The 23,235-nt window shown below is 41.7% G+C and overlaps 4 protein-coding genes across 4 annotated transcripts; 2 read left to right on the top strand and 2 right to left on the bottom strand.

The window, feature by feature from the left end:
• The first annotated feature begins 615 nt into the window (after positions 1–615).
• LOC127775374 (uncharacterized) lies at positions 616–2,619 on the top strand. The gene is made up of 2 exons (XM_052301598.1): positions 616–1,166; positions 2,041–2,619. Exons 1-2 carry the CDS (start codon positions 616–618, stop codon positions 2,453–2,455), a joined length of 966 nt encoding a protein of 321 aa, XP_052157558.1. The 3' UTR covers positions 2,456–2,619.
• A 1,638-nt stretch (positions 2,620–4,257) lies between these two features.
• On the bottom strand, positions 4,258–8,848 carry LOC127777893 (26S proteasome regulatory subunit 6A homolog). The gene is made up of 10 exons (XM_052304516.1): positions 8,637–8,848; positions 8,360–8,476; positions 7,460–7,567; positions 6,699–6,890; positions 6,348–6,539; positions 5,947–6,065; positions 5,722–5,809; positions 5,275–5,394; positions 5,031–5,171; positions 4,258–4,491 (listed from the first exon to the last, which is right to left on the bottom strand). The coding sequence occupies exons 1-10, from the start codon at positions 8,769–8,771 to the stop codon at positions 4,414–4,416; spliced, it is 1,290 nt and encodes a 429-aa protein (XP_052160476.1). The 5' UTR covers positions 8,772–8,848; the 3' UTR covers positions 4,258–4,413.
• A 1,058-nt stretch (positions 8,849–9,906) lies between these two features.
• On the bottom strand, positions 9,907–16,352 carry LOC127775431 (uncharacterized). The gene is made up of 9 exons (XM_052301673.1): positions 15,949–16,352; positions 14,705–14,766; positions 14,426–14,575; positions 13,639–13,815; positions 12,880–13,095; positions 11,111–12,789; positions 10,924–10,989; positions 10,769–10,838; positions 9,907–10,682 (listed from the first exon to the last, which is right to left on the bottom strand). The coding sequence occupies exons 1-9, from the start codon at positions 16,223–16,225 to the stop codon at positions 10,044–10,046; spliced, it is 3,336 nt and encodes a 1,111-aa protein (XP_052157633.1). The 5' UTR covers positions 16,226–16,352; the 3' UTR covers positions 9,907–10,043.
• Positions 16,353–18,926: 2,574 nt separating this feature from the next.
• LOC127777387 (probable galactinol--sucrose galactosyltransferase 6) lies at positions 18,927–22,298 on the top strand. Its single transcript, XM_052303965.1, has 6 exons — positions 18,927–19,493; positions 19,576–20,697; positions 20,790–20,999; positions 21,084–21,218; positions 21,324–21,633; positions 21,750–22,298. Exons 1-6 carry the CDS (start codon positions 19,099–19,101, stop codon positions 22,101–22,103), a joined length of 2,526 nt encoding a protein of 841 aa, XP_052159925.1. The 5' UTR covers positions 18,927–19,098; the 3' UTR covers positions 22,104–22,298.
• The last annotated feature ends 937 nt before the right edge of the window (positions 22,299–23,235 follow it).

The raw sequence follows: 23,235 nt of genomic DNA, 5'->3' as shown, positions 1-23,235 counted from the left end.
TAATCGGATTGTTATTAACCACCAAAATAATTAAGGGCCTAGATGCACTTTTAAGCAGTTATGTGGTAGTGATGGCATGCTAAAATCTTCGGATCAACATTATTTAAGGGTGATATGATTACTTATGTGAGAGAAGCTAGTCACACATTGTTTTCTTTTTGAATCTTAAGCTACTCACACATCTCACTAGAAACTTTGAGGTTATATCAACAAATGATCTTAAGTTAATTAGAACGATTAATTAAGATTGTTCTCATTGATATAACAAGTTATTACGGACGACTGAACCTATACATATCGATTGATGTTAATTAATAATAGTATTTATAAATCTCGCCAATTTATTCGTGGAGATATATATGGATACAGAAGATCTGATACATTTATATCTTGCTACATATATGCATCAAAATTTAATATTGGTTACTTCACGCGCACCAAGATTTCCCATTAATCAATTGACAAATCAAATGATACGCTATATCTTTTTTTGTTGAAATAGTCAACGATTTGCGCCGCGCATATAGCCTATAAATACCTTGCCCTTCTCCCTATTCCACACTACAAACCCCGTCTCTGCACTACTAACTCTTGTGTGCCATCCCATACCTTCCCATGGGTTCAATAGTCATTGAGGGGTGGACGGCATCTGAGATAGAGGAGGCTAGGTCACTGATCACTAGCCCCAACAACGGTGGCGAAGGTGGTGATGGAGAGGGGAACAAGCAGAAGCATTGCGGACACATCGTGATGGAACTCCATGAATGGTTCCCTTGGAAGACCATAGGCCAGGTAATAGGTTTGTATATGAAGCTCAATGCAGGGAAACCCATGGTTATGCATAGCTTGAATAAGAGTGATGCCAACAATAGCATCGGTGAGGTTGATCATGTGAGTGCCCTCGCAAACGGTAACCCTGTGAGGCTAGAGGAACATCGACCCATGTTGAACAATGTGGGCTTAGTGTTTGATTATCCATTGGAAGAGATGGAGATGGAAAATCAAACAGATAAAGAGCCGAAGATGGTTGTAGAGGAGGAGGTGCAGCCTAAGGAGGGATTAGTGATCAAGGAGAAAGAGGCAGGGGTGTCAAAGATTCACACTAATAGTCAACATGTGACGCCATCAATAAAAAGAAGGGTGATTTGGACAGAGGAAGAACACAGGTTATTTATCTTCTTATTATCTGTATCCCTAATTAATTATATTTTTGTTTACTATTTTTGTTTTTATCTATGTGGGCATGGTGCTAATTATATCATCTAAAAATGTTTTTCTATGTTATTCGGGTACTAAAAGCTAACTAGTACCTCTCTAGTCGTGAAAATATGGTTTCTAGGATATGTTCGAGGTTAAACTTTAAAACAATTTTATGTCAATGTCTTTTAAAATGTTTTGATTGGATGTAGGAAGACATATGTATAGGCCAGCTTCAAAAAATACTTTTGACAACATTATATATTTTTTCCGGGGTTTTAGATGTTTTGCACTAAAAAAATAGTGGTCAAACATTGTGTTTCGACTTTCAAAGGCCAAAGACATATCTAAAAGGATATGTTTTCGAAGGCCAAAGCCATATCTAAAAGTAGTGACCATGCATCTATATTTTCTTCAAGCAAGACGAATTTGGACGATTACATGGTTGAGAACTTGGGATTACTGTTACATGTGTATACACGATCATGCCGTTTATTGTGAATTATATATATATATATATATATATATATATATATATATATATATATATATATATATATATATATATATATATATATATATATATATATATATATATAAAACTTGTTTATTTATACAAAGTAATAATTTATTAGAAATGGGTTAATTCTCAAACCTTAGTAATAATTAATTACATCTCAAGTTCAAATCCCCATTTTCCCCTAGTATAGATGAACATGCATGCACACACGCATACTCCTCTAAATCAGTAATCCATCACTTGTTCTTGCTCGATCGAGCCATAAAAAAGTTTGGATTAATCGGTTTTGATCGATCGATCGCTGCATGTACGCACGCACGCAGGCTGTTCATGGTGGGGCTGCGCGTGTTCGGGCGCGGCGACTGGAAGAACATCTCCAAGCACCTTGTCACCACCAGGACGGCGGCGCAGGTCTCCAGCCACGCGCAGAAGTTCTTCCTCAAGATGGAGGCCCGCGGCGAGGCCGTCCCCCCGCCGGCCAAGAGGCGCCGCCGCCGCATCACCGGCGACCAGCAGGCGGCGGCCGCCGAGCACGCTGCCGCCCTCAGGCGCCGCATGCCAGTGCCACCGCCTCCGTTCAACCCCTTCCTCCTGCCCAGCCTCGTCGCGCCGGTGATGCACCGCCTCCTCCCACCTGGGAGCCAGGCCGCCGGCGCCGCCGCCTCCGGCAGCGGCGGCCAGGGAGCTTCTCTTCCTCAGATGCCATGGATCAACGGCGCCAATGGCATGGGGTGCTAGATTTGGTGGTGCTCGAGAGTCGAGAGTGGTGGTGGTATCATGGCGTCGATTTGATCTGCAGCTTCGCTTCGCTTCGTTTCGTATCAGCAATTTCAGTTTTCAATAATGAACATATTCATATGTTCTGGATCGTTTAAAGTTTGGATTTCGTTTCAGTTGTTTAATTATCTGGTACCTTAATAAATTTCTAATGTTGGTTTGTAATTCCAGTTCGAAAATAAAGTTCGGTTGTATGAACATTTAAAGTTGGTTTGGATTCCAGTTCGAAAATAGAGTTCGTTTGCAGTTATCTTACAAGTCTTTGGCATTCTCAGTTCCTATGCTTATATTCATGTGGTTTTTTTGTATGTTCATAATTATGTGTTTTATTGTTCATCTGTTAGTTGATTAAAGCTTCATAAGTAACAAGATCATGGACTTGATGGTCATCATGACCTGTTTGTAGGTTTGGACAATTTCAACATGTTTTGGGCTAACACGTGTGTTCATGACCATCATGAAATAAGATTGTGTTGCATGGAGAACTTATGTAAGAAGAGTAGAGTTGTAAAATTCACTTGAGTAAAGAGGGATATATTGGAATTACTGGAATTTACTCAAGTGTAGAGTTGTAAAATTCACTTGAGTAATCGGAATTACTCCAATCGGGTTTTAACTGTAGAGTTGTAAAATTCTGACACTTAAGTAAATTTTCCATGCAACTCAACTTGAGTAGAGTTGTAAAATTCACTTGAGTAAAATTCACCTGTTTGAGAGCCCATATCCCAGGAGTGGATTGGGCAAAGAAGGAAAAAAGTACATTTACATCCCAAAACTACGTGTCAAGTTTAATTCGTGTTCTTTAACCGTAAACTATGTACGAAGACCCTCTCAAGTCTCAACTAATAAAACCAGTTTAATTTATCTTTCTTAGTGGTTTTGATAATGGTATTGTCCCATATGTGACGTTGCACCTCCGTGGCGTTTATTTTTTTAATGACCCGCATCAAACGATGCGAAGTTTCGTATTGATATAGAAAAAAAACAAGACTCTAACTCGGAAAAGAAAAACAAACACCCCAGTTATCCTCATATATAGAAGTTGACGGAGAGGGGAGGTCCACTGTCTCTTGAGTCTTGAGTGATGCTTATATGGTATTCTAGTTAAATAAAAATTAGAAAAACTTAAAATAAACAGGACCCGCATACAAGTCTATCGAACAAACAAAATAGAAAAAGCTGTAGGGCTCACGTATGAGTCTATGTGACGTGTCTTCCTCGCTCTCCTCCCTACTTTGGTTCTTCCGTCCCTTGCTCCTCTGTCTTCCAAATCTCTCTTGGTCGGCGGAGGTCAGGAGATCGACGTCCAGTCCAGCAGCAAAATGCAAAGTACGGAGTACTACTACTACTACTATCAGACAATTAATTATCTTTCACCCATCCACTGAAATCCAAACGAGGCCTCGTCATTTCCCCCAGTTCAATATCATAAGACGTTTTTGATTTTTTTTTCCTAAGATAAAACTTTCTTGAAGCTTAATTATTTATAGAAAAAATAACAACATCTACTACACCAAATCTATTTCATTGAATATATTTTTCTATACTATATGTTTTGTATTGAAAATATTGTTACATTTCTATAAACTTGGTCAAAGTTTTTAAAAAAAAGGTTAAAACTTCGAAAAAGGTCAAGTTAGCTTCCAAAAAAGTATGAAACGGGTTACTACAATATTACGTGGTTGGCCTGGTTCATCGATCTATCGCCCAGCATCTATATGATAAATAAACAAAAACTTTCCAGTTTCCATCACATAAGAAGCTTTCCAGTTTCCAACTTTCCATCACATAAGAAGCAAGTGATGACTTTATAGTGTAAAAAAGTTACACCTCAAATGAAACGTGAAGCCATATTTTCGATTATCCAAACAGTATGGTTACAAACAACTCCACAGCCCTGATGATTCTAGCATAGCTTGTTAAGCGTAATAATTTAGGCTAGACTTCTTCTTAGCCTGCACCTGTATTATGCCTTCGTTGAAGTCCTCATGAGTCACCTGCGCAAGAAACGATCAGGATAAGAAACCACAAGTAGTTATCAACATAATTAGAGTTGCTAACAAATAGCTTATCTAACAATGCCAAGCAGATTACCACAATCTCCAGTAATGAAATGCCAAAGAAACTTAATGGTGTAGAGGGATTGCCTAGAACCCCCCAAAAAAAAAAGCTTTGCAAAACTATTTCCTATGAGCAGAAACCACAAATTGGCAGGCAAAGCGGCAGCAGAATCCTATGCTGAGTGATACCACAAGAGAACATGTCCATGGGAAAAACATACAGTGTTATTTTGTGTGCATGGCATTTAACTTGTGAACCCTGAGATTTTTATCGAGTTTTGCAAATATTCACATAATATCCATCTAAAAACAGTCACATTAATTCTTTACTAAGTTCTGTCAACTAGAAACAAATGAATCTGGAAAGAATCTTTTCCCCCTCAATAAAGAACTGAAACCAAAACCTTAGGGACGTTACGAGATTATAAGAACAAAGGAACGTTATGGGATTATAAGAATAAAATAGGAAGTCACACCTCTGTAGCATCTCGCCGCAGTGCAAGCATACCAGCTTCGACACAAACAGCTTTCAGTTGCGCTCCATTGAAGTCATCTGTTGAGCGAGCCAGCTCTTCAAAATTCACATCTGGGTTTACATTCATTTTTCTTGAGTGAATCTACAGAGAACCACATATTAGTTAAAGCATGACATGTGGATTACAAAAGCAAATGGATGAATAAACATTAGCTGATTAGACATCACAGGTTCTGGAAACCTACTTGCAAGATTCTAGCTCTTGCTTCTTCAGATGGATGAGGAAACTCAATCTTTCGGTCCAAACGACCAGATCGCATCAAAGCAGGATCAAGAATGTCAGCACGATTCGTTGCCGCTATGACCTGACCAATAATATACCATCAAACAGATGAAATGACTAAAAAGAAAACATTGCTAATCAAAACATAGAGATTCGAAGCAATGATATCAAGATGATATTGATAAATGAAATTTCAGAAGCTAGATAAAATCGTAGCAGCGCAAGGATGGTTCATGAACCAAACATAAACATGGATTTGTCTTTTCAACATGAAATGTAACACCATCCATTTTCAGATTAGATCAAGAAATCAAAAAAGATCAAGTGCTCAACTAAACCATCAGGGCAGGGATAATCAGTACATGCATGTCGGCATGCAACAAAGAAACAAATATTAATATATCCTAACCTTTATCCGCTCATCACTACTAAATCCATCGAGTTGGTTCAGCAATTCCAACATAGTCCTCTGAACTTCTCTGTCACCACTAACCTCACTGTCATAGAATAAAGCAAAATGCTTGTTAACAATAAGAATATATTTTTTTCAATAAGAATGTTTTGATTATATTATAGCATTTGAAACAATGTAGGAAAAATTCCAGGGGATAAAAATCATGTGAGACATACATACCTGTCAAACCTCTTAGTCCCAATGGCATCAATCTCATCAATGAAAATGATGCAGGGAGCTTTCTCCTTAGCAAGCTGAAAAGCATCCCGAACCAGCTTTGCTCCATCACCGATAAACATCTGGGCAAGCCCAAAAAAATATGATTATTGTTGCGCTAGAAAACCATATGCAAGTAAATAGTAAATAAATAGACTTCTGAAGGCAAGGCTGTTCATATGTGATTCTTGAATGATATTCATAGAACCATACAATCAAATTGACATCTGTGTAATACCAACAAACAATGATGATCAACCACATAACTATTGCCTCCCCATGAACACCAAATAAATATCAACATGGTCACAAGAAAAAAAAAAGATGATAATCAATGGAGCTTTTTAATTGAAATAAATAATTACCTGGACTAATTGTGGACCAGCTAATTTCAGGAACGTCGCATTTGTCTGTGCAGCACATGCACGAGCCATCAATGTCTTCCCAGTTCCAGGTGGTCCATACAAAAGAACTCCTTTGGGGGGGCGAATGCCCAACTTTTGGAACCGATCTTTGTGTGTCATTGGCAAAACAATTGCCTCCACAAGCTCTTGAATCTATATTCAATAAAATAGGATGGAAAGAATGATAAATTATGAAAAGGAAAAGATGGATGGAAATGTAACATGCTTGATGCATGAAGCGATACAAATTGCTCTATTATTCCCAGTTCCAAAAAGGAACACTGAACTTTCAACATTTATTAAGCAATGTACCTGCTTTTCAAGACCTCCAATATCATTGTAGTCCTCTGTGGGTTTTTCATCCACCTCCATTGCCTTTACTCGTGAATCATACTCTGATGGCAGTGTGTCCAGTATAAGGTAGCTGTCTTTGTTTACTCCAACCAAATCACCAGGCTTGAGTTTATCAGGGTCAACTAGCCCAACCACAGGAAGGAATATAGTCTGCAATCGAAATAGGAACAAAGGATATTTTACAAAAATGAGTTTGATTTCTCTTTTTTTTTTTTGAACTATAAGTCATGCTTAAGCCTAAAAAATATTATGTTACAGAATATTTCATTGCTTTTAGATATGAACCTAAAACAGTAATACACATTCCAGCGGACATTTGGAAGTAAACATATGTTTCAATAAAAGACTCACAATCCCACATAACAAAGTCCGACACTATTGTACCAAAGCAAAGACATTAACTGAGAGCACTTTGCTTGCTGGACGACAGGCATAAATTGTTCTGTAGAACTGTTTACTTTTACAAAATTTCCAACCAACTACACTTGCTTCAACATATTCTTCTTTGCAGTTATATTCATTTTATGGATCATATCTAATCCAAACCATTCAGTTACAACAGAAACCTTATTTTAATTGCCAATATAGAAATAACTGATATGTGAGGCATGCTGTAATTTAATCAATTTTTTCCATTTCATGAATAAAGGAAGTCGTCCATTCATATGATGTAAAATCTAGGAGCTAAAGGAATAGGGAAACCAGGTTTTTGTTCTTACTTGTCTTGTGGAAGTCTTCAGAACAACACATTTTCCTTTCCTTTGTGAGTCTAAATCAATATTAGCACCATCCTCCTCAGCTTCATCCTCAGGGTTCATTTCCAGAATCTAAACAGTTGAGAAAAGCAGAAACCATATGGTTACAATACGCAATTGTTCCAAAACAATAGGTCACATTAATAGGGAAACAGCAATTTCTGGTAATAGCACTTAGTTATCATGCCGAATCAATAGAAGTGGTTTAGTTTTAAATACTTTATCTATGATGAATCGTACCATATTGCAAGTCATGTAGGAGTGCAGATACTCAAATGCATCATAGGTGATAGTATCTACAGAACCATCAGATGTTATGCTTATGCAAATTTGCGTTAATCTACTCAGGATGAACTTATTCAGACCTTGAAGATCTTGAACGCTAAGAGTACTGACATAGACCAGTAATCAAGTTGAAATGCTATTTGATGTTAGTAATCCAAGCCAGATCAAGTTGTTGGTTGTTACAGTCCTATGGATCAAAGTCACATAATTTAGACTTTAGAGAGTTATTACTGCTGCAAATACATGCTAACACTTAGATAGATAATGTGTAGGCACAAATAATGGAAATAGCAGAAGCAAAATCAAATGATCACAGTATCAATATTTTCTTACAAGGAATTGTGGATCTTCTGAACACAGCGAGCTAAGACAGATTATTGAATTACAGAACAATGTTGAGAAGAAACAGGATGAATCAGACCAAAAGCAATTTATACCGAATTGCCCCCACACTAAAGCACACGCATTTGGCTTTTCTCTCACGCACTACTCCACGATCTCATATCAAACTAAGAAGTATCTCAACACAATAGAAGATCCAATCTGATAAACTAGGATGGCATTTTTGTTATTTTTTACCTCAACGATGTTGCCGACGAGGTAGGGAAGCTGCTTGTTGAGCTTAATCTTCTCCTGGTTCTCCTTAATCTTCTCCTTGAACGATTCCAGCTCCAAGTTGGTCCGCTGCAGCTCATCCTGCGCACCAAAATCACACCAAAAAAAACCCCAAACCGATCAGACGACCCGGAAACCCTAATCCAAGCAAAGATTCACCGGAGGAGGCAACTGGCAAAAACCTCGGAGGGAGGGGGATCTAGGGTTAGGGGAGAGAGAGAGAGAGCGGAGGCGGGCTTGCCTTGAGGACGCGGATCTCGTTGTCGAGTAGGCGGGAGGCACGGACGATGTCCTCCGTGGACATGGAGGCGAGCTGGTCGTCCTCCGCGTCGTCCACGGCCATCGCCGCCGGCGGGGGAGCGCCGGATGACGTCATCGGCGGTAGGGTTTCGGCCTCGCGTCGGGAGGGGGGGGGGGGGAATCGGAAGCGGCTCGACACCAGCAGCGGAGGCGAGCGACTGAGCTAGTTGCCGGGGAGGGAAGGACACGTGTACTTTATATAGGGTGTATACCGTAACGTACTCCTACGGACTAGGGAAGAAAACGGGCTACGGTGGTTTCCATTTTTTTTTTTTCTGAATCGGAGGTCCCCATCAGTTGCCCACTTCTTATTATAAGCCATAACGGCTTATTAGCGATTAAAAAATGATATGTAAGTAAAACTTTTATATGTATGTTCTTAGTGATTGAAAAGCCAAAGTTAAAAAAAAACTATGTTGAAAAAACATTAAAATCAAATTCAAACTCAAGTTTAAAAAACATTAAAAAAAACTATGTTGAAATAACATTAAAATCAAATTCAAACTCAAGTTTTAAAAACATTAAAAAATACTATAGGGCAACCGATGAGGCCCGGAATTGGAACAGGAAGCACAAATACAAAAAATGGAATTGAATATTAAGAATACAAATGCGAAAACGGTAACAGATATTTATCGGAATATAAAACCTCTCAAACTGAACTTCTCGAATCAACGAAGAGATGTAGCTTATTATTATTTTCTACTCAATATTTCTAGTATATCAATTTTGATAATAATACAACTACACCCTCCGTTTCACAATGTAAGTTATTCTAGTATTTCCCACATTCATAAATATGAATATGGGAAATGCTAGAATGACTTACATTATAAAACGGATGAAGCAGTTGTTTATTTTATTTCCCAAGAGAACAAGAATCATATTCATCTATAATAGTAGAGATAAAGATAGATCCTTATTTTGATGGTTTTGGGAAGGAAAATCCTTTTCCACGAAAAGCCTAATCAATTTTTCAATCAGACTTGTCTCAAAAAATCTGCTACCCGGAGCAAATTATATAGAGTGAATTATATTTTGAAGTTAGCAACCATGAAAAAAAAAAGGCTAAAGTTAATCCTAAAATCAAAATTTAAACTTCAAGATAAGCTGGTAATCCACAGGAACAACAAATAGGGCCCGAAAGGCTTTACAAAACAACCGAGGAATAGTTGAGGAGTGAAGATAACCAGTATTACGGTTCAGGATATTTGACAAAGTCAAAGTGTATCTATTCCAACAACCAATTTAGTATAACTGTATACAAATGTACAGCAGTCTTATAAACTTTTTTCGGGAATACAACTTTTTTTAGACGATCATACAAGCAAATATGTTCGTGGCATATCTATCTTTTTCTTTTAAGCATTTCAAGTATTAATTCCGGTTTCCTACACGCTTTGCTTTCCATGTAATGCGATGAGAAGGCATCAGCATCAGTATCCTTTTTAGAGCTAAAATTACCAGGAGGAACTGTACTTTTTCCAGGTTCCCTTGGCTTCATTGAGTACTTCATGATCTTCAACCTCTTTCTCCCTAGACCCACAGAGATCTTAATAGATTCATCATTCTTCTCCGACTCAGAAATTGGGTGTTTGAACTTCCTCAAAATGTCGATTTCTTCGAGCGCGATGGCATTGTGAGGAGTGCAAGGGTCAGTAAGATCTTTTCTTCTCTCCATTGGCAATTTATCCAGTTTAGAAAGGGAGAATGATGAGTGCTGCAAGGTTGAGATATCAGATCTTGATGCTCTCCAAGCTGGTGTAGTTGCAACCGAAATGGGACGATGTGGGTGACTGACTGCCGCTTGAAGTAGCATTTGCTGCTTTTGAAGGAAGGAACAATCATTGATGAGCTTGCTCGTCTTTAGGCACATGATGATCTTGAGCCAGAGTTTCTCAATCTGATTAATGGTTTCCCCATGTTGCATTTCACGGTATAATGTGCCAGATAAAGAGAGACATTCAGTTAGTTGCTCTCCAATTATCTGCAAGGGGATGAGTTGAAGTTTTGTTAGTGCAACTAGCATGAAAGATGCCATGAACCTTGTACTTGTACAAAGATTTCACAAACCTCAAAGAATAGAAGAACATCTTTCTTCAACAGAAGATACCCAGCGAACGCAGATAAAGATGAAAAAACCCTGACATATAACCAAAGTAAGAGAAGAATAATATAAAATCCAAACTAAAGCAGATTCCTGCTAATGATTAAATCCAGATGTTTACCTGCTCATGATCTGGTGTTGGGTAGTTGGATTTGCTTTGATAACAATAGTTGACAGTCCCATAAACCTGCATTTGCCATGAATTTGTTGGGGATTACTTAAACATTCTGAAATCATCAAAATTTATCCTTTCATGTCAGACAGGACAGATTACAAAGTATTTCCTCTGTAAGTTTAATTCAACATACCTGCTAACAAGCCTCAAGCAACACAGAAGGATGCTAGGCTGGCTATATCCAGCAGACTCTTCACTTGCTTCTGTTGGCTCTTTGATAGCGTAGTTCAAAATATGACCATTCTCTAATAATCCGCTAACTAGTTCGCCAAGAGTAGAAAGGATAGCACAATTTTTAAACTTCTTCTCTGAACAGTACTCAATGTTGGCTTGGAACAGGGAGATGTTTTCATCAATTATGCTTACAACAAATCCACAAAAGCTCTCCAGGAAAACCTTGTGATCAGCCTCTGGACCATGATTGGAGTTTGCACAAATGGATCTATAAACCTCAATAGCCACTTCCACCTCTAGGTCATGTGTCAAAGAAAGGTATGACTCAGAAGAACTTTCAGAGCCACAGAGAGTAGATTTCCTCCCAGGCAATAGGAAAGCAAAAAATGGATAGCAGAAGAACTGATAGAGTACATCATGGACACCTGCGTCGCAGATAATTTTTTTTAAGTTTGGCGTAATTTGCCCATTCAAGCGCTTCGCAATTTTGTTCCACACCATCAACCATCTCATTCTTAGCCTATTATCTGTCAGAAGCATGATCTGCTTATACATAAAAGAAACAGCAGCATGAAAATTGTCCTGGAAATTGGATAAGCAAATAATTATAGCCAATTGCTCAGCATCTCCATGTGAGAGCTCTCCAGTAAACTCAGCTACAATTGATAGAGACAGGACAATCATGTAAACTTCTGGAGAAACCATTTCCATGTAAGAATATGACTTCATTCCTGGATATGATAACTTTGGGCTGCAATCTGCATATTCCATCTCTTTTATGTGTTCGATGTCTAAGCCTATCACACAGATTCCAGAAGCCAGTAGGCAATGATCCAATTCCTCCAAAATAACTTTCACAAACTGAAAAGCATATTGCAGTAACACTGAACAATTGTTGTTGTTTTGCTTTCCTACAAGATCCATAAACACCTTCTTCACAAACTTGCACACCTTAGCAACGCAAATCTGAGCGTTGCCATTAGCACATTTTGCTTTACAATCAACTTGAACTCCCTGAACAAGCAATCTGAAAATATGCGTAGCAGAATCCATAACAGTCATCACGCTTTCAAGAGTCATCTTACGAAGTAGTTCTGGATTTACAATAGAGACAAGGATGTCCAAATGAAAATCAAAGCAAGTAACATCCCATGGTAACCATCTGATACACTGACCATCCATCAAGGTCTTGAGATGTATACAGGATTGGGACAGCAAGTTCTGATTCAGTGGAATGGGCAAATACTCTCCATGTGAGGCCATGTCTCGGACTTTTGTTGAAATATATTCATGAAACAGATTGACACAAAATGAATAAAGCGGCTTATTCTGAATATCTGGTCCAATGGAGAAAACTATTTTGAGTACTGGCCCAAAAGCAGCCTCCAGAATAGGTAGCTGATTTATCAAATCACCAAGTTTATATAAGAGGTGATGCCATGTGCTCAAGCAGGAAGAACTTAAAGCAATACTATGACTTCTTGACAGAATTCGACCCAAAGGCATCATAATTAGCCTTATCTTTTTCAACTGAGCATTTGTATCTGCTCTGGATTCAATGGGAGAAATTTTAGTTTTTGGAACCAAAGTCTCCGAAGCCTGAGGAAGAAATGCATTCACCAAATTTCTCCAGGCAACCTGTAAAACTGAAAGTATTATCATATTACGACAGGATAGATTCTCTTAATGCAGAACAATTTCACTTGATAAATGAACAGTTTAGCTCACCATTGTGGCAATCTGGACTTGCGTATCAGAATCAATGAACAACTGCTCAGGGACCTTAAGGATTTTGTTAAGTAGATGTCTATTATCCACCACATGTAAGCCAAGTAAGGATATGTACCAGCCCCATGACTTCACTGCTTGAACTTTCTTTACAGGATCATGGATCATATTCAACATACAAGAGAGCAGAGAATGCTCAAGGTCTGAAGCTATTGCCTACACAGCAAGCATCAAAGAAAATTAAGTTCAGAAGCTGTCATACCATGTAGATTGGAAATGGGATTGCATTAGCAAGTAACATGATACAACAAGCGGTTGGTAAATAAGTAATGCAGCATCAGAATTGCAAAAAGATGCATTAATATGGCACATCTCTAAATCACAAAAATAATATAAAGATTCACATGTCAAATGCCACATAAATATGTGACAAGAAAGTGCCATTGACACGTGCCAGTCTGCCAGATACACATTGGCCAAATTAATCTACCAATAACTTTTAGTTTGCTTTGTACATAGATTCTATAGCATTTCAGAATTACAGCTCAGTTCAGTACAAATACTACGGAGATAGGCCAATGTTATTTTTTTTTGTTTGTCCACGAAGTTTTCAACAACTCAACATAAAATATTTCAATACCTAATTTATTAAGTGTTTTTTCATTAAAAAAATAATATGTGGCTTTAACAATGAAAGTATTATGTTACCAATTAGAGGCAACTCTTAGACATTCAGAATAGGAGCAATATTTCAATTACCTTCGATAGAAGAGATTGTGGTGGTAAAACAACAGATGACACTTTAATCAGGCACCTTTCTGCCATATCCCTTTCTGCCTTATCAACACTCAAGAGTCTTCGGTATATCGGTGGAACCCATATGCTTGATAGTTCCCTCATTTTTTCTGGATTTTGACTCGTAAGTTTCATGATAGCCTTCACAGTTATCAAAGGGAATGTAAGTTCTAAGTGGTATTAGCTGGTAACACAGAAAAAGAAAAAAAGAAGCATGTTTTGACTCTCAGGATAAAGGTGCTCGAATTTCCCCCTAAGAATGATTGTCCAATTGTCCTATATTGTCCAATTCTCATAATAGCAATGGCATAAAAAAATGTTTTTTTACTAACTCACAACTGTTTCCTTGCATTGCCTATGCCAGCGCAAGAGCTATATGTGTTGGTGTAGAATGAAATTCATCCAAAAATGTACATAAAAAAGACAGAAGGAATCAATTAATTAGTAGCCTCGCTCATTAATTCATGTGGAAAATCTGTAAAGCTGTCTCAGTTTATAAGATCTTTGCAGGGTTTCAGGTCAACTCCAAACAAAATAAAAAGCTTATGAATGCCGTTGATTATCTGGTCATTTATTGGCATCATACTACAATGCAAAGCAATTATTTACATCACTTGTTTGTTATTTGCATGTGATAATTCCTAAACAATCAACTATACAGGAATCAGATGCTCAGAAGATAAATTTATTGCATAACTGCACATCCAGAGCTAGGCAATGAAGTAGGGATCAGTTCGAGTATGCAGAATACCTGAGCAGCCTCAAATGTTGTAGACAAAGAACAAAATGGATTGTCAATGGCATGAACAATAGCAGTTAGCAAAGAAGTTGCTCGATGATCTACAACGACAGCCTCCAATTCTTGCACAGAGATGCACCACACACCCAGATTACAAATAGCCTACAGTACAAATTGGTAAATTAAATAGGATAAAATAAGAACTAGATTACCAAAATATAATCAAACTCTCCATGCTAACATTGAACAATAGAAACATTTATACACAGAAGGATAGAAAGTGTGAACAACCTTCATCTGAGTGGTCATGATTAGCTGTATCAAGGTATCTAATACTGACTGAGCCATCTGCCCTGCAGGATTTTTTTTTCAAAAAAAAAAACAATATCAAAATTGTCCGTTCAAAGATAGAAAGCTATAAACATTATCAATCATGTGTATAAGCACATTGAATCAGTTATTCAGTTGTGAGGGGGCAATTGACTGGTACAGAATGGAAGGGATAATGGCAAATAAAATAGCGACAATAAAATATGTGTTACTCCTTTCATCAACTATAGAAAGCAAGATATACATTAAAAGAAACTTGTTAATCCTAACATCGTTTACAATATTACCTAACAGGAAAAAAATGAAAATTGACAATTTCCATAAAGGGCCAGTCCACTAGCTTATAACTGTACCATTGGTGGATGTACCTATAGTCATGTATATATTGTCAGAATTTAACATCAAGGGTTAGCGTAAACAACAGTAAACTATATGTAACAATCTTAAATTAAAGAACCTAAACCATCAACAGGACAGGGCATTCAGTAGAATAAACAAGTTAATGCCTAGAAATATCAAATCAGGCTGCTGGTGAAGTTCAAGCTCAGGATCTCAATGTGTATGCATAGGAGTAAGTTTCGGAAATAAATCACACGGTTAAGGCCTATTTTAGGGGACCTTTATTCCATACACATAAAAAAACATTTTATGCTTCGTTTCATTAACCGGATTACACAAATGTACTGGGGAAAGTGAAATCATCCCTCGAGGGGATATCCTCTCGTTTCATGCATGTCACCTAAATAGTCATCAAAAAATATGAAAAAAAATTGGCAACATAGATTAATATGAAATATATCACTCCACAAACATGCAAGTTTAAATTCAACTTCTACAAGTTGTAACAAAAATAACAAATATAGTTGCGAATGTGCGATCACTATTTTCAGTTTAGTTTGTTATTTTTGTTATAACTTGTAGAAATTTAATTTGGTCTTGCATGTTTGTGGAGTGATATATTTCGTATTAATCTATTTTGTCAATTTTTTTAAAATTTGTTGATAACTATTTAGATGACATGCAAACAACAAGGGGATGTCCCCTCGAGGCCTCGAGGGATGAAAATCCACATCCAAATGTACTGTAGGAGTAGTAACTAAGCTGAATCAAATTTGTGACATCACAGTTACTCAACAATCCCAAGTCTGCTCAACCGAAACTGCACATTTCACTGACGAGTTGTGGATACAGGGGAGCCATTCTACCTGAGACGGTGGAGACGAGGACCGGATGGTAGAGCGTGAAGCCAAGGCACTTGAGCGCGGAGGCGGCGACGGCCTCATCACGGTCACCGGCGTCGCGTAGGAGGAGCGGGAGGAGGATGGAAGGGGAGGCTGCGGCGAGGTCGGCGGCCGCGGAGGGGTCATCGGCGCACGCGCGCTGCAGGTGGAGGAGACGCGCGTACGCGGAGGCGCGGTCGGGCTCGGCGGCTATCTCCGCCACCTGCCGCTCCACGGACGGCGGCGCCGGCGGCGGCGGCATGGCAGTGCAGCGGCGGAGGGCTAGGGTTTCACTGTTTTGGCGCGAATGCGAAGCGGCGGCGCCATTCGCGCGCGCGGCGCGCCCACAAATTCAGGGGAAGTTGGCGGAAGCGGAAGTGACACTGACACTTGACGTCATCTTGCTGCAGATGCGGTAGATGTACACAACTACGCCAAGATATAAGAGAAGGCGTATTTTGATGTCAATGGGCCTCTCTTTACATTGAACCATTGAGGCCGCCTTTTATGGGCCGAGTTTCTGGGCTGTCCGGTATTTTGGTCCAGAATTGGGCCCGTTTGAAGGAGGCATGAAGGCTCATTTGGTCCAGATCTTCTAGCCCACACATTGTGATGCTAGCCGAAAGACCAAGTGATCCATATCAAAGTAACAAAATTATGACATTTTTCAACTTTTTTTTCGTCTCTTTGTCTTCGAATTCGATGAACCTTTAAACAAAACTATGGAATGATCTCATGGACCATGATGGGCTAGCTCATATTAAACAAGACAGTAAGTGATCTTTTACTTTTCTCCATTCTAATTCACGATTCATCGCAGCACCACATCTGCACTCGTTTTAATGTAAGGGCCTTTCGAAATGTACAGTTTTTTATAAGGCTCAAAATAATTACTGCAAAAAAAAAACTCCTACAAAATTCATGCGTTCAGCAAAAACACGCCCAAAGAACCGTCGGCGAAATATCTTCTTTCTTCTCTGATCCAACCAATAACCCAACCTGACCATCATCCACCCAATCCATTCACGAGCTTAGCCGACTCGATCTGCTCAAGCTAGAAATCACCAAAATTTCAGATTACGGACAGATCGACAATGGCAGCCTCCCCGGCTCAAAGCTTGTCGCCATAGAAGACACGCCGGATCAGTCCAAGAACGGAGCAAGCAGCCGAGGCAGACAGCCTTATCGTTTGGCATATTGAAGAGAAAAACTAAAGGGCATATTTATAAATAAAATAATTTATAAATAAAACTTTTTTATGTGTTTTCTCAACGATCTAAAAGCAAAAGTTGTAAAATAAACTATATTAAAAAAAACCATAAAATCAACTCCAAATAGAAAATTAAAAATTTAAATTTTGAACGATAAGCATAGGTAAAAGCGAAAAGACGATGCTGTAAGTGGGAAGCTGTCCTTGTCACCAATGGCCACTCGACTCAGCTCTACTGCCAATCGCTCGCATTTAGCAGCCAACTGGAGGTCGTCGAGAGAAATCTGGGGCCATCTCGCCGTCTCGATCCTCCAGTAGTTCGAGGTCGGCATCCCCCAGATATTTTTCTTTCTTCCTTCTCGTCAGATTTTGTAATAGTTGCATGCATGTGTGATATGTGCTTAGATCATAATCATGCACTGATTGATAGTGTCACTGCTTTCTGACGGCAAGGTTACATTGGATTGTTGGTTGGTTTGCTTGTTGGCTTTTCTGGTTTCTGGATTGATTAAGGTTTCTCTCTCTCTCTCGCTGAAGATGGGTTGGTTCTGTCCGTAGATGGAGCTGTCAAAGAGTGGCCACTTGCTGTTTAGTTTTGTAATAATCGTAATAATCTGTCCTGATGACTTGAGCATACTACGAATGATGCCATGTTGCATTATTCGCATAAAAGAATAAACTTTAGGCAGACTTTGGCATCCATCCATACACTGGTCCAAGTATCCGAATAAAACTGCATTATCTGAATACACATATCATAGCATGCATTATTGGTGGGAGACATAATTAGAGAGATAGATTAGCGAAAAAGAGAATTAAATAAGCTTTCATTGCTCATGATTGGGGCCGATGTGGCACGAGCAAGGCAACAGCTGTGCGGTGCATCACGTGGCTGACTGGCTGTCCAAGTAAACACAAAAGTCGATCAGGGTCTCGATTTCTTGCAGTTGTGCTTATCTAGACCCGGGAAATTTGCTTTGTTTTGTCCTAGTTTATTTATATCAGGTTATCGTATATTACAAGTAGAGATTTTTTTTTCTAGAAAACAGAGCACTAGTAATAGAGAAATTTGACCCTCTAATTCAATACTTCAATGACGCGCGGGAAAGAATGGCGAACCATCACATCTTCGATTAGAAAAACAACAAATCATTAAATCGCACCAGCAGGTAGCTAGTACTCTGTACTATGGAGTACTGCCTCCATCCTAATATGTAGCAACATAACACATCCTACATTGCTATATATTGAGACGGAGGGAGTAATAAGCTTTAGAATAGCAACAAACAAAACAAACCCAACAAAAAGAAAGTCTTGTTTAAAGCGAAGTAAGCGTATCTCAACTGGTTGGATTTCTTGTGATGGAACTAGCTCGTCAGGGTTTAACACAGGTACTCGCATCTATGACTAATTATCCTTTCGGTGGTAAGCCCATGTTGACTTCCTTAATGTAAGATATGCGAGCTTGGTCTTTCAGGAATTGCTCATATGGATAAGGTGTACGTGTGTACTTGTCACAAGGCATGGGTTAGTACCATGTTTCTAGAAAAAAGAAAGCTTGTTATTAATTAAAAAAAATCAGACAGAAAGCCAATTTGACCTTGTTCCTTTTGTCCGGTGACGTGTATCCGCCGTGTCAGCCTCGTCCGGCCTCATCCCGTTGCGTCCCATTTTCCTCGCCCTCGCCGCGACGTGAGTCCGGTTCGCTAGTTCGCGACCCGTATGCGTCGCGTCGCGTGTTCGCCCACCACACCACCACTCACCTCACTCACGTGACGACTCGTCCAACCCAAACAGCTCAACCCGACCAGCCAACCCAATCCTGCACACGCACGCGGCACGCGCGCAGTGTCAGAGTCACAGGCCAGTCACCAACCAACCCGATCCGATCCAACCGCCGCCGCCGCCGCCAATCACCCCCGCCAATGTCCGTGCCGGTGGCGCGAAGGCTGCTCATGATCTCCACCACCCGCGCCACGCCGCCCGCCTCCTCCTCTCCCCTTCTCCCGCGCCCGCGCACCATATATACCTTCCCTTCCCGCGCATTTCCCCCCATCGCATCCGCCCCTCTCCCCTCCTCTTCTCGCCGGTGCCAGAGGCGGAGCAGGTGCGCCGCGTCGTCGTCGGAGATGACGGTCACGTCGTCGGTGAAGGTCGCTGGTGGGGAGCTCTCGGTCCATGGGCGGACGGTGCTGTCCGGGGTGCCGGAGGCGGTGCGTGCGTCGTCCGCCGCGGCGGCGGGGCCCGTCGATGGGGTCTTCCTCGGCGGAGACTTCGCCGAGCCGGCATCCCGCCACGTCGTCTCCCTCGGCGCGATGAGGTTTTCGATCTCTTCGATTCGATGTCTTTGTCTCCAGATTTGATGGCGCTAATCGGATTGGTGGATTTGGGGTGGGAAGCAGGGGGGTGCGATTCATGGCGTGCTTCCGGTTCAAGCTGTGGTGGATGGCGCAGAGGATGGGGGAGAAGGGCGGCGACGTGCCGCACGAGACGCAGTTCCTGCTGGTGGAGTCCAAGGCCGGCGTCGATGGCGGCGGGGGTGACGCGTCGTACCTCGTCTTCCTCCCGCTCGTCGAGGGCGCGTTCCGGGCCAGCCTCCAGGGGGGCGGCGCGGGCGGCGACGACCTCCAGCTCTGCGTCGAGAGCGGCGACGCGGGCACGCGCGCCGCGTCGTTCGACCGCGCGCTCTTCGTCGGCGCCGCGGACTCCGACCCCTTCGCCGCCATCGCCGGCGCCGTCGCCGCCGCCAAGTCCTGCCTCAAGACGTTCCGCATCCGCGCCGAGAAGAAGCTCCCGGGCATCGTCGACTACTTCGGGTGGTGCACCTGGGACGCCTTCTACCAGGACGTCACCCAGGAGGGCGTCGAGGCCGGCCTCCGCAGCCTCACCGCCGGTGGCGCGCCGCCCAAGTTCGTCATCATCGACGACGGCTGGCAGTCCGTCGGCACCGACCACCAGAACCCCGACGACACCGGCGCCGACGCCAAGGACAAGCAGCCGCTCCTCGCGCGGCTCACCGGAATCAAGGAGAACAGCAAGTTCCAGGACGGCGACGACCCGGCCGCCGGCATCAAGACGGTGGTGCGCGCCGCGAAGGAGAAGTACGGCCTCAAGTACGTCTACGTCTGGCACGCCATCACCGGCTACTGGGGCGGCGTCCGCCCCGGCGTCGCGGGGATGGAGGGGTACCACTCCAACATGCAGTTCCCCAACGTCTCGCCGGGCGTCGTCGAGAACGAGCCCGGCATGAAGACCGACGTGCTCACCACCCAGGGGCTCGGGCTCGTGCACCCGCGCGCCGTGTACCGCTTCTACGACGAGCTCCACGCCTACCTCGCCGCCGCCGGCGTCGACGGCGTCAAGGTCGACGTGCAGTGCATCCTGGAGACGCTCGGCGCCGGCCACGGCGGCCGCGTCTCGCTCACCCGCCAGTTCCACCAGGCGCTCGACGCCTCCATTGCCAAGAACTTCCCTGAGAACGGCATCATCGCCTGCATGAGCCACCACACCGACGCCCTCTACTGGTACACGATTTACATTAACTCGATTGAGTTGAGCCAATGGTGATGAATTCGATTCTGATGTGTGCTAAAAATTTTGATCAAATTTCTTGCAGTGCTAAGCAGACGGCAGTGGTGAGAGCATCGGATGATTTCTACCCGAGGGATCCGGTGTCTCACACGATCCACATTGCCTCGGTGGCGTACAACAGCGTATTCCTCGGCGAGTTCATGCTCCCGGATTGGGACATGTTCCACTCTCTTCATCCTGCCGGCGACTACCACGGATCGGCGAGGGCGATCAGCGGCGGCCCTGTCTATGTCAGGTTCGCACAATTCATTCCTGAGTTGTTATGAATCAATTGCGATGCCAATGTAGCTCAATTGTGTTCTTGGCAATGGCATTGCAGTGATGCCCCTGGGAAGCACAACTTTGAGCTGCTGAAGAAGATGGTCTTGCCCGACGGCTCCGTTCTTCGCGCGCGGCTACCTGGCCGGCCAACCGAGGACTGCCTCTTCACCGATCCGGCGCGTGATGGCGTCAGGTGAATTCGACCCCCTTTGCTCGAATTGTCGAGCTGCACGTTGTGCCAATGCATCTTGGAGCATTTGTCTGAACAATGCTGAACTGTGTTGCTTGGTTGCTGTAGCTTGCTGAAGATTTGGAACATGAACAAGTTCACCGGAGTGCTCGGAGTCTACAATTGCCAGGGCGCGGCATGGAGCTCTGTGGAGAAGAAGAACATCTTCCACAAGACTGGCGCCGAGGCCCTTTCTTGTGGCGTCAAGGGCAGTGACGTCCATCTTATCGCCGACGCCGCGACAGATTCCGAGTGGAACGGTGATTGTGCGGTGTACCGTCATGCCAGTGCTGATCTTGTAGTCCTTCCAAATGGCGCAGCACTGCCCATCTCCCTCAAGGTCTTGGAACATGACATCCTCACCGTGTCCCCAATCAAGGTCAGGCCATTGCCTCATCTTCTTCTCCACTAGTATCACATATGTTTTAACCTGCTGTATGGTTGCAAATATTGGCTTGGCATCTGTGGACTGAACAATGAATCTTGCCATTGCAGGATTTGGCACCCGGATTCAGGTTTGCGCCAATCGGGCTAGTCGACATGTTCAACAGCGGGGCAGCGGTCGAAGGCCTGACCTATCATCGTCTCGACGGCGTAAAGTTACTCAGCAATGGCTCTGCTTCCACCTTGCCTGAGCTTCAGAGCTTGAGCTCCCAGGCCATCGGATTGGTCTGCATGGAAGTGAGGGGATGTGGAAAGTTTGGTGCCTACTCTTCAGTCAGGCCAAGGAAGTGCATGCTAGGCTCAGCTCAGGTGGAGTTCACCTATGATTCCTCATCTGGGCTGGTGATCCTTGACCTGGAGACCATGCCCAAGGAAAGGGTTCACAAGATTGTTGTTGAGTTGTAAGATTCATTGTAGTGGTATCACTGTATCACAAACACATCAGAATGTTAGCTCTTGTGAGTCCATTATGATGTTCAGGAGCAGCATATGTTGGTTGTAAGAATTTGGAGAGGTATAGGATTTGATAGTGCACATATCTGATTCTTGGCTCAATTGAAGGATGGAATATATGGTGACATTTTTTCTTTCAGAAGAAAATATATGATGACATTGTTGAATTGATCTACTACCATTGGTAGGACTGAACAAGTGAGCTTCAGAATTATGCTACTCTGACGAGTACCTCTTCATTTCTGAACCCTCCAGTGTTGAGCACATGGTGACATGGTAGCATTTGTACTACTACCTCCGTCTTAAAATACTTGTCGCTTTAAGTTTTATTTACAACATTTGATCATTCGTCTTATTCAAAAAATTGTGGAATTATTATTTTTTGTGACTCGCTTTATTATAAAAATACTTTAAGTATGACATATCTTTTTTTATATTTACATTATTTTTTCAAATAAGATGAATGGTCAAATGTTGCAAGTAAAAAGTCAAAGCGACCACTAATTTAGGACGGAGGTAGTAATATTGATCATCATCATTATCATCATCATCATCATCATATTCTTCTTCTTTCTTTGTTTTTGGTGGTGGTGCTGAGATACCCATTGCAATTTCAGTTTGTGTGGCTGTACACTGAAAAGGAAAAAAAAAAACATCTGTAGGAGAGAAAATGACTGGACTGACTCTAGTATATACTCCGTCCCTAAATATTTGACGTTGTTAACTTTTTAAAACATATTTAACCATCCGTCTTATTTAAAAAAATTTGTAAAATATGTAAAGCTATATGTACACATAAAAGTATATTTAATAATGAATCAAATGATAGGAAAAGAATTAACAATTATTTTTTTAAAAAAATAAGACAAACGGTCAAATATGTTTAAAAAAATCAACGGCGTCAAATATTCAGGGAGATAAAGTACTTGTTTAGCTCAAAAAGCAGTGAATTCATCACAGCGAGGTCAAGACATGAAACACTGATGGCCCTTTGGCCTTTGCTGTTCGGACATGTGCCAGTATGGTTCCTGAATTCTGAAAAAAAAAGTTTCAGTTTTTTCTCAGAGCTGATGCTCTGGAAGGC

The sequence above is a fragment of the Oryza glaberrima genome, chromosome 6, assembly GCF_000147395.1.
Source record: "Oryza glaberrima chromosome 6, OglaRS2, whole genome shotgun sequence".
Classification (NCBI taxonomy): domain Eukaryota; kingdom Viridiplantae; phylum Streptophyta; class Magnoliopsida; order Poales; family Poaceae; genus Oryza; species Oryza glaberrima.
This window is presented reverse-complemented; position numbering and strand designations above follow the sequence as displayed.